A 10,720-nucleotide genomic window follows, 5' to 3' on the forward strand; every position below is an offset into this window, starting at 1 on the left:
AGGAGGGCCCAGCATACACCCTGGCGTACCCTCACCTTGACCCAAACGATTTTTTTTTTTATATTAGTTATGGCGTAACTGCGAGAAAGTGCTAAGTGGTAACAGGTAAGAGACAAAAAAGAAAAAGAAAAGTGTGGCATGTGATGATGAGAAAGGAAATAAAAGGATGTGCTGACATCATGTGATGTACTTGATGTACAAATTTGATTCGGTTAAAATGTGCTTATGAGAAAGGAAATAAAAGGATGTGCTGATGTCATGTGATGATCTTGTATCTTAAAAAAATAAAAATAACAATAATAATAATAATAATAATAATAATAATAATAATAATAATAAAAAAAACCCTCACCTACTCTACTTCTGTTCTCCTTCATTCTCTATTACCATATATTAAAATTTAAGTCTTCTATTTTTCTACCCAAACAAACAACTTTACACCTACTGGTTTGTGGAGGTAACTAGGTAACCCTTATATTATTTAATTTTTTGTCGTCTTTTTGTACTGATTTCTAAACCATTTTATTTAGATTTTTATATGTTTGTGATTATTATTTTATTTTGTGAACATTATTGGTGGTTTATTTTAATTCGTGCAATTTCAATTAAATTGATTGGTGGTTTATTTTAATTGTTTAAATCGCTATGCTAAAGTATTTGATCAAAGAAAAGTCGTTGCCCGCTCAACCAACTAGTAACACAGATCATGTTGTTAGTGTTGAAGTAGGATCCTCTTCAAAGCGAAGTCACCAAGAAACTGAGGATGGTGGTGTTGAACAATCTACGTCAAAACGGGTTCAACATAGAAATCGTGAAGAAATTGACTTGTCTAGTCTTCCGGGAGACCCTGGATTGAAGAACAAGATTTCAAATTATCATCCTACTGATCGTGACTCAGTGAGAAAAACATTTTCTGATATAAATATCATAAAGAATCGTCTGCGTAATCGGATGGCAGATGAATGGTTGAATGATTGTTTAATAACATATATTGAAAAAGAAATTTTTGATAAAGATTGATCTTAGAGTTGATCTTTTATGGCGCTTCAAAAAAGATGAAGAAGGGTGACAAAAAAGAAAAACGCCGAGGACAACTATGAATAAGTATTTGTTTATATTGAATTATTTTTTCTTTTCTTATTTTTTCATATTACATTTATTGTAATTATTTTATATGATTTTTTATATTCGAAATATACTTGTTTTGTGATCGGGTTTGAATTTTTAGTTAAAAAAAAATTAGTGTTTTTTTTTTATGCTTGGTTTATGGGTGGCTCACCCTCAGTTACTTTCCTGGCTCCGCCACTGCTGATGAACCTAGTCAAGAAAGAAGACTATGTAGAAATGGATCATAACAAAATGCCAAAGTATTTCACACCAAAACAGCTAGTGTGTAATGTCGGGTGTTACGTACTATATGGTGGTCAACCGCCCACGCGTTCGGACTTCGGACAAGGGGGTGGTTCTATTCTTAAGAATACAACGTGGCCAAGTTTAGAAAAAGTTCCCACCGAAGATATCCTACTACTGGGAGCACAAGGTTAGGACAAAAAAAACACACATATATATATATATATATATATATCTTCTGTTTAACTGACAAACCAAATAAACAGAGCAGCGAAAAAGCAAATCAATCACAAAAACAAAACATGGCAAGTCTCTTTCTCTTTAATCTTTCGAAAGATTTGATCTTTAAGTATTATTATTAGGGCTAATCTTCGTGTTACAGGTTTGCATAGCGTGTTTGTTGCCCCTCTTCCTTGTCCCAATAGTCAACGTCTTGCCTTTACTTTTCGATTTCATCCTGGTAAGTTCAATTTTATTACTTTCGGGTGTGTGTGTGTGTTTTTTTCATTGTCTTTAAATTATATATATATTGTTGCAGGCGAAATTGTATCGGGCTTTCGGGTGGGAATATAGGAAGCCAGAGAGAGTTCCACCTGCTTGTCCAATGAAGCCTGCGTCGCAGACTAATAATACCAAAGTAATTTTCATAAACCTGTTTTTACAACTATCCCAATTTGTTGATTATTGTTTTGCCAGTTCACTCATACATTTCGCGATTCCTGACAACATAAGGAAGTTTATACAATGATCACATTTTAGTTGGGTCGAGTGCTAAATGTTATGCGTGTGGCCTGAGGCATCGTAAAACACTAGAATAGTGTTTACAAATTGAAGAAGATAGTATTTGGGGGTTGTGGGTGTCGATAGTGGAGGTTTGGATGGGGAAGATAGGAGCGTCTGTGTGTGAGAGGCAGGGCAATCAGGATTCTGGAATTGGAAGAGGAGAGGGGTGCAAGAAAATTGGAGGGTATAGCAAAGAAGGTTGCAGTGGGGGAGAAAAGTAAAGGAAGGAGGAGTGGAAAACAACCGATGATATTGAGAGAGGAGAAAGTAAACGTTTTTGCATTTGGTGAAAGGTGGGTGTTAATGCAAAAAAGAAGAAGTTGAGCAGGATGATCTAAGAGCAAGGATATACTGAGGGCACCAAGGATGTGGATGACCTCCATGAGAAGGAAGGGTGCGAAGAATTAGACCATTTGACCTTCAAGTGTTCAGAGGACAATGATTGGGATGTTGAATTGAGAGGTAGGTAATTGAAAGATAGTGGATGAAGGAGCTTTGTAAATAGGGGTGGCTAGCTTAGCCCTTCTCCCCCCCCCCTCGACTTCTTCTATATTTGTGTTTGTTTGTTTTTTTTTATTTAATTTTTCTTATTCTTATTTTGTTGTTTTTCTACTTTTGGTGTGTAATGGGGCGGTGGCCAAATGCAGAATAGTTTGAATCCTTGTTTTGGTGTTGATTTAACTGTTGTTGCTATCGGTATAAACACTTTTTACATTTAAAAAAAATGAGATAAAGAGTAGGCAATTCCACTGTATTTTCCACCCTAAAATGCAATTTTATAAAAGAAAGGTAACATAAGCTGTCACCAATCACGGTTCTTCTTGTATCTGGGTGACGGCCCATCTGAAGCAGATGAAGCAGTCTGTACTACTGAGCTAATATCATTAATTATCAAGCTATTAGCTTGATTATGCATGAATTAAACTCGTTCAAAATAGTACAGGGCACCCACTAAATTTGTGTAATATGCTGGTCCGCCAAAGGCTGTCCAACACTCGTGAGTATTTGACTGATCAGCTGTGTAGGGCTTATAGTCGGTCATATTTTTCACATTTTAGCAAATCCCAGTGCATATTTTTATTTAGATAAGAACAAACAAGAAATGTTGTCTTGAACTTCAACTCCTAGAAATTAATGGATTGTATCTATCCTTCATATCCTATTCTAAATTTAATAGATGGAGAACTAGAGAAGGGAGTGCAAATGACTTGACTTGTTGCCAATGAGAAGTATATCATGAACATAGAGAAGCAAGATCACGATAACTTTGCACCTACTAAAACAAGCTTTGGTGTGTCTGTAAGACAACTTCAGAAGCCAATTTGTAGGAAGAAATTCTTGAATTAATTATACCATGCCGGAGGGTCCTAGACCATGTAGAGATTTTGTAATTTATTAAGGGGGTGGAGGTTGCAGGTCATGACCAAGTAGGGTGGAGGTCGGTCGGGGGCATGGGAGAGCCATTTGTAGTTCATCGGCCATAGGGCCAAAAGACAGTGGAAGTGGCAACCGGGAAGGTTTGAGAGCCAAGGTTGTACCCTTCATGGAGGCCTTGAAGAAGGACATTGCGAATTGCTAAAGACTATCCCATGCCGACCCCGTGGCTACGTAGAGGAAGGGCCATTAGTGGTAGAGCAGATTGGTAATGTGTAGCCTGACTGTGGTTTCCTCGCCCAGTGGTTGCATAATATATATCAGAGCAACAGGTTCCCGAGATAAGATAAACTTTAGATTCTCTTATTGGTAGCTCACGTGCTCTATATGTGGATCAAAACTTGCCTGGGCATGATGAACCCTACTTGTTACTTACCGCAGCTAACTTTTTATAATTATTGATCTGTGGCAATAGCGGATTTAGCCATCTACAGCGAAGAGTTAGCCTGAGTGATCCTTACTTGGGCAATACTTCCTCATGCCCATGACTACTATGCCAGTATAGGGTTCTTGCAGATGATTGCCATTGCCACATGGAAGTGATGGAACTTTCATCCAGTAAGCTTGATGCTTTTCCTACACTTTTTCTGTTCAGATTGAGTGCTTACGTAGCATCAGGTCCCTCAGTCAACCCTTCCACTGCTAAGTGTGTAAAGCCATAATAGCAGGCCACCTTTCCATCAATGGCTGATCAGCCAGATTTATTGCAGTGCATAATTTCTATGCATAGATGGTCCTCTCTGCATCTAGAAGCTTCGTGCTCGGATCTGAGGTAGCGGTCCACGGTTACCCTCTTCAAGACTTTACAACTTGTCAGCTCAGCATTGGAAGGATGAGCTTGAGTGTGTAGCGGTTATCTGAATTCTGACCCAAGGAAGCCAAGGCCTACAGGAAGTATAAGAAACATGTCAAGTACTCTTTCAAGCAAAAATAAGTTTAGGAAAACTTCTATTCAGATTAGAAACTGCCTTAGTTAATGTATTGATGTCAGTCATTTGCCAGAAACCTAGACCCTAGCCTAGTAGTCACGGGGAAACATGCCCTGGTTGAGCACTCAGCTCACCCAGGATAACATGTCACTTTAGATGGTAAAATCCTCAACAGCAGAGCCAAACCAACAGAGTAAGTTGGTGTGGTATATAGTAAGCAGACCCTTCACTCCCAGGAGGCCGGGAGCAAGAGAGCTACTGACTGGACGATCTGAAGTCTGACTATCTAGGGATATGCATATAAAGCCACCCTTAGATGAGGGGTACAACGTCAGAAGACACGCTTCCAGTCGGTACCAGCAATGAGCTTGACATAGGGGAAAGTAAATAAAGAATGGCTCTATCTGTGCAGCGGCCTCCATGGTGGGTAAATCACTGTCCGCCTATGCTGTCAAAGGCGCTGCCTGTGGGGCTGCTTGGGCAGGTTTTTAACACCAACCCTCGCCTGCTTCAAAGTCTGCTCATGACCTGCTCAGCAGCAGTGGGGCCGCCTAGGCGGCCGGCTTTTGTAAGGCAGGGGGTTTGTAAGGCGGGAAATATGTTTAAAAATAAAAGCCAAACAGAACAAAACTTAAAATGAAGCCCAAAACTCTTAAGCCGAAAAACGAAACCCACAACAACCCCCTTTTTATGAAAGCTATCCAAAGTATGCATGATTCATCACCATGTAATTCGTATAACACTCCAACCCTTTTTATTGTTTAAATGTTAAAGAAGTATGGTGTGTTATGAAAATAAGATATTCATAAGAGTAAATAAACTGCAAAAAATGTAGTTTTTGAGATGTAGACATCTAGTATATGTTACCGTAAACATAGGATTGTTTTTTTTTGGTCAAACTGTAAATTGACTGGTCATAGGTGCCGCCCAGGCAGGCTGAAAGCGGTCTACCCCCTTACGTTACGCCTTTGACAGCATAGCTGTCCACCAGTTGCCCTCCTCCTGCTGCTTAGGAAGCACGGATACGACACGACACGGATACGTCATGGATACGTTTGAATAATATATATATATATATATATATATATATATATATAGGCCGGCTAGGTCGACATACTATTATGACATACTATCTTGACATACTCAGCAAATCGTCAGATCAAACAAAATCTAACGTCTCATATATATACTTCTAAAAAACCAAACAAATAAATAAAATTCGATTTTTGCGCCCACTTATTTAAAATTCGATCTTCCGTGCCAATCACGACAGCAGGCTTCATAATTGTAGCCTTAGGCAATTCTTTCATAATAGTTTCTTCTGCAGCAGCTTTCGCTCTTAACATTCTGGAAGGTGAGGATGGATTTGCCCCTAAGCAAGAAACTTGTACAAATCTCATGATGCCACCATGTTCTTTAGTAATCATAGCAAGATTTGCAGCCATAGAATGGTTGACTTCCTCAAAGCTATAATTTCTTGTCTCGTGCTCCCTTCCGATCAGATTGAGAACAACATTAGCCTTTGCCATCACTGCCTTAACTAAGTCTTCATCTCTTGGGTTGTATTTCATTGGTACTATCTGACCCAAGTCACCCATCAATTTGAGATGCCGAGGAGAGTCCTCAGAACCATGAAAAGGAACGAGAACTTGAGAACCCGTTTTAGCGAGTTGTTGTACGACATAACGGCCAAGGAACCCAGTAGCTCCAAACACTGCAGCAACAATGCCACTCACAGATGATCTTCCACCTGTCCCTTTCCTGACAAGATGCCCAACTCCTCTATTCGCAATATTCGACACGTGTCTCGGCCGATCAATTCCATAATACGTGGAATCGATTAATGAAGAGTGTGAATTGAGTGACGATGAAGATAGTAATGTAGATGATGTTGGGTTCAATAATTTCTGTTTAAATCTTCTAGAATAATTCTGCATCATTTTTTTTCTCACTGGTTTTTTTGGGGTCAGCTCAAAACCATGTATGTAGAAGAACTTGTTCTTGGTGGGAAAAGAGAAACCTAAGTGAGTGAAAAAGAACGTGAACAAGGCAAGAAGAAAGACTTTCTTTTGTAAAAAAATCAAAATATCACTTTTACCCCTCTTTTTTTATTGGCTTGGTTTATTAATTAAAAAAGTATATGGGACGTTAGATTTTGTTTGATCTAACGGTTGGCTGAGTATGTCAAGATAGTATGTCAGAATATATATATATATAATTGAGCATTTTCACCAAATTCATATCCGTCTCTCCAATCTCTACTATCTCTCTCTCCCATTGATATCCGTCTCACTCTCTCCCATTGATTTTATGGAAGATTTATCCATGGAGGTTTTAAAAGGAAGTTCTTTTTTCGCAGATTAAAATTAGTTAATCAGGTTCCACTTAATCACTTCATCTTTCTTCTCTTGCATCTCTTCTTATCTTGGATTTTATTTCACTTGTTTTATTTTTATTGAAGTTCCAAATTTTTTTTGTGAGATTACTATTTCCATGTATCCCCGCGTATCCTCCGCGTATCGGAAATTAAAAAATTAATTAAATAATCGGATACTCCAAATCGCGTATCCGATACATATTGGACGCGTATCGGGGCGTATCTGTGTTGGATACGTATCGGACACCGATACTTCACCCTAACAGACGTATCCGTGCTTCATAGCCTGCTGCGACTACCATTGTGCTTGACCTTATGGGTGTGTACTCCACTCTTTTTGGCTCTGTTATCGCCTCACTCGAGTGGGATCTGAATGCCTAAGGCTAAGTCCAATGGTTTTGTGCGGTATCCCACTATAGCACAATAGCATAGGGATAGTGTTAGCGGGATGGTGCAAGTCCGCACCCAATGGTTTCAAATTCCTAGCCGTCTCTCCTAATGGCGTGTAGCCCAAATCAAGGCAATATTGCCACACACCACTCCTAGTGGCATGCAACACATATTTAATAATTGACTCTCCCAATTTTGCCCCCTTTCTCTCTCCTCACCCAAATGAATCAAATAAAAATATTAGGGGTAGATAAATAATTGAGTAAAATGGAATATTGTGTGGGACATGTTTGGCGTGTGGCATATTAACAAACACTTTCTACCCGCCATTGGGAGAGGCGTGTAGCTCAATTTCTTTTTACCCACCATTTGTGCTAGTGTATAGACCATACACCATCTCACTAAAACTAACGGTATACATAGGTAAATTAATAGCGATAGCGTTGGCCGGTTAGTGTTTTGACGCGCCATTGGATCACAATTTTCTCCATATTTGGTGAGATGGCGCACCATTGGACTTAGCGTAATGGCTGTGGCCTCAGGTTTTAGCAGCTCTAGTCCTGGCTGTCATCCTTTGTATAGCAATGGTCCTCTCCTGCTGCAACTACCATTGTGGTGGAAGTTTTACCACTGGTAAAAGTTTGATTTGCTCGTTTTCACCACTGACATGGGAAAAAGGAAGCTAAATTCCTAATTTTGTTTGCATATATCAGCATGTCACTCAAATAGTAAATCTGGAGAAGATCTAAATTAATGAGTATACTGATACTTGGAAATTTATTCTAGTAAAAAATGAAATTTTATATGACTAGTAGTTGTAGTTGTTTATCATTTAATTGATTTCAGCATCTACTCAATAATCTGGACTACGTCTGGAGTTGTGAACTCATGGGTCTTCTATGCACCGCATCAGTGTAACTATAATGTCAGACTTCATTTAGGTCATGTTTGAACCTGCTTTATATCAGTTTAGCAAGGATGCAAAATGTAACATTGGAGGATCCTAACTAATCTTTTGCAATAATATGTATTGGATCCATCAGTTTGAACTTTGAACCTCCTTTCCTTATAAATAGGATTGAGACATCTTAGTTAGAATTACTTTAAGCAAATTGTTTCTCTGTTTAGTACTGGATTTTGCTTAATCTTTTATTTTTATTGTTTTTTTGTTTCCTATATTGGCAAAACCTTGAAGTGTTATTAAGGGTAACTCTGATGTTAACAATGGGATCTATCGACATATTGTTGCACTTAAAGGGTCATGGGTTATGAGTTGCCATCTAAGCATATGATATCTTGTCATATATGTCACTTTATCATCAGAAAGTAGTGTTCCTAAGTCCTAACTTCTCTTTTCTGCATATGCTCTCACTTGTATGAACAATTATGTGCTTAAAATAGAATACCACAGACGTTCATTTGGGTATGGAAGACATTCTTCATTCCTATTATATTACTTGTACAACAGCTAAATATGGTCATCTGGTGGTGTATTTGCATATACAAATAATAGTTTGTAGCGTTTTACTAGCTGGTAACCTATGGAAGTTCAGATATAATTCCTTTAGTTTTGCAGGAACAACCTATGGAAGTGAATGAGAGCTCTCTTTGTAGTTTCTCATTTCTCATTTCTCTTTAGACACTTCTTATATATTTTTGCGGCTAAGACTTTAAACAATTTGTGTGTGTAGGCTTAGATTTGGTGTTTGAGCTTTTGGGGAGGGATTAAACTGGGGCAATTCTTGTTCTATGCAGGTGAATCAGGAGCCTGCTGCACCTTCATTAATCCAGAAAACAGGTTCAGTAGATGATGACAAGCAGGACTGAAATCAAAGTTCTTGGATCACCACAAGTATGCCAACTTTGTATTATTAGTGTGTGAAATTGTGAATTCATGCTTATTCTCTATGGTTGTGTGAGAAACAAAAACAAGATTGGTTTACTTTTCGCAACAAGGAAAGTCTGTTCTTATACCTAGAGCAACATTTTATAATAGCTAAAGAAAGAGAGAAGTTTTGGTTGAAAAGAGAGTACGGCTTAATTAGCTTCAGCCTTCTCTCACACTTCTTATATGGGGAAATAGTGGGTTTACAATATGGAAAAACTCAAAAAAATCTGGGTCTTGGGGATGGGACGATGGGTGGACACAATGTCCCAACTCCCACCTATCTAATGACTCACGTAGAACTCTAACACCTAGTAAGTGATTATTTTGATTGATTTTGATGTATATGAATCAAAGGTACGTTTGCTTGGAATCTACTAAGTAGAATGTGTTTTGGCATAGAGAGGTCGGCATTACAAGTGGGAGAATGTGCTTTTTACTTTTTTACTTATTTTGGAGAGCTTAACGTCACCATAATCGTTCAACTTTTTCCCAGGACTTGAAGATAAGTTATGACCCTTTTCTAGTCTGCGTGCCCCACAAAGGCAGTTGTTTCTGCTGGATTGCACTGCAGTTCAACTTCTAGCAGATATGCTAGGAATATGTTGGATTTCATCCACTATACAAGCAGTACATTTTTTGTTTGAAAGGCATTTCTCAGTATATTATGTCCATTGTCTGTGAGTTTCAATTTTGAAGTCAGAATCCAAATCAAAAGAAAAAGAACAAAAAAAAGAGGAAAACCTTTGAAGTCAGAAGCATTCCTCTTTACATGAGGCTTACCTTCTTGGTAGCTACAAAGGTTAGATTAGAGCTGTTATCATTTTGTTGGATTGTGGTCTGAGAATATTCAATGAATTTTGCGAGTGTTCAACCTATGTTAGCGAAATCATGGACATTTCCACCTATGATGAACATATAAGTATTTTGGATTCGTCCACTTGTATCATGGATTTAGCTAATTAGGAAGAGAAAAGGAAAGATAAACTGCAGCCTGCAACTTGATTTATACTTGTTTTTTAGGGCTCTGAGATAGAAGCTGCATGGTTAAATACAAATCATGAAGTTTGATCGTAGTTGGGATAAAGTTGTTTCTGAGTGGCAGATGGGTGACGATTACAATGATGAGCTAGTTTTTCAGTCAGTTTTATAGTATCAACTAGTGAATATTTATTATCTATTTCTACTCTCCAGTATATGAAGTTCAGCAGTCCTCCGTGTGACATATTCCATGTGTAACATATTCCATAAAGATACTTTGGCTGTTAGCTCTCTCTCTCATTTGTGTAGCATTGTTGTCCTTTTCTCTTAAATCGTTTGGCAGGCAGAATCTTTGACTGGTTTCATAACATTTTTAGTTTTCCTGAAGCTTTAACCCAAAATTAGGTGATTTAGGTCAAGGAAATAACCTTAAACTAAGAAGCAGACTTTACTGTCAAATTAGCCGTCCTCATTTTCTGAGTCATCTGGAAGCGTCATTCATCTCACACCAATCTCCCTTATATGCATATACTGATGCTAAAAAAACAACCTCTTCTAGTGTACTTCTTAGTTAAGCAAGCTGGATCTGTG

General features: G+C 38.2%; 1 protein-coding gene and 1 pseudogene across 2 annotated transcripts; one reads left to right on the forward strand and one right to left on the reverse strand.

Annotated features, from left to right (window-relative positions):
• The first annotated feature begins 1,523 nt into the window (after nt 1–1,523).
• On the forward strand, nt 1,524–9,289 carry LOC147482396 (uncharacterized). Its single transcript, XM_086576705.1, has 4 exons — nt 1,524–1,655; nt 1,733–1,810; nt 1,889–1,987; nt 9,019–9,289. Exons 1-4 carry the CDS (start codon nt 1,653–1,655, stop codon nt 9,088–9,090), a joined length of 252 nt encoding a protein of 83 aa, XP_086432831.1. The 5' UTR covers nt 1,524–1,652; the 3' UTR covers nt 9,091–9,289.
• On the reverse strand, nt 4,483–6,584 carry LOC147482397 (NADH dehydrogenase [ubiquinone] 1 alpha subcomplex subunit 9, mitochondrial pseudogene; annotated as a pseudogene). Its single transcript, XR_015204150.1, has one exon. The product of XR_015204150.1 is annotated as an NADH dehydrogenase [ubiquinone] 1 alpha subcomplex subunit 9, mitochondrial pseudogene (transcript).
• Nucleotides 9,290–10,720: the final 1,431 nt, after the last annotated feature.

This window comes from Coptis chinensis, chromosome 8 (genome assembly GCF_015680905.1).
Source record: "Coptis chinensis isolate HL-2020 chromosome 8, ASM1568090v1, whole genome shotgun sequence".
Taxonomy (NCBI): Eukaryota; Viridiplantae; Streptophyta; class Magnoliopsida; order Ranunculales; family Ranunculaceae; genus Coptis; species Coptis chinensis.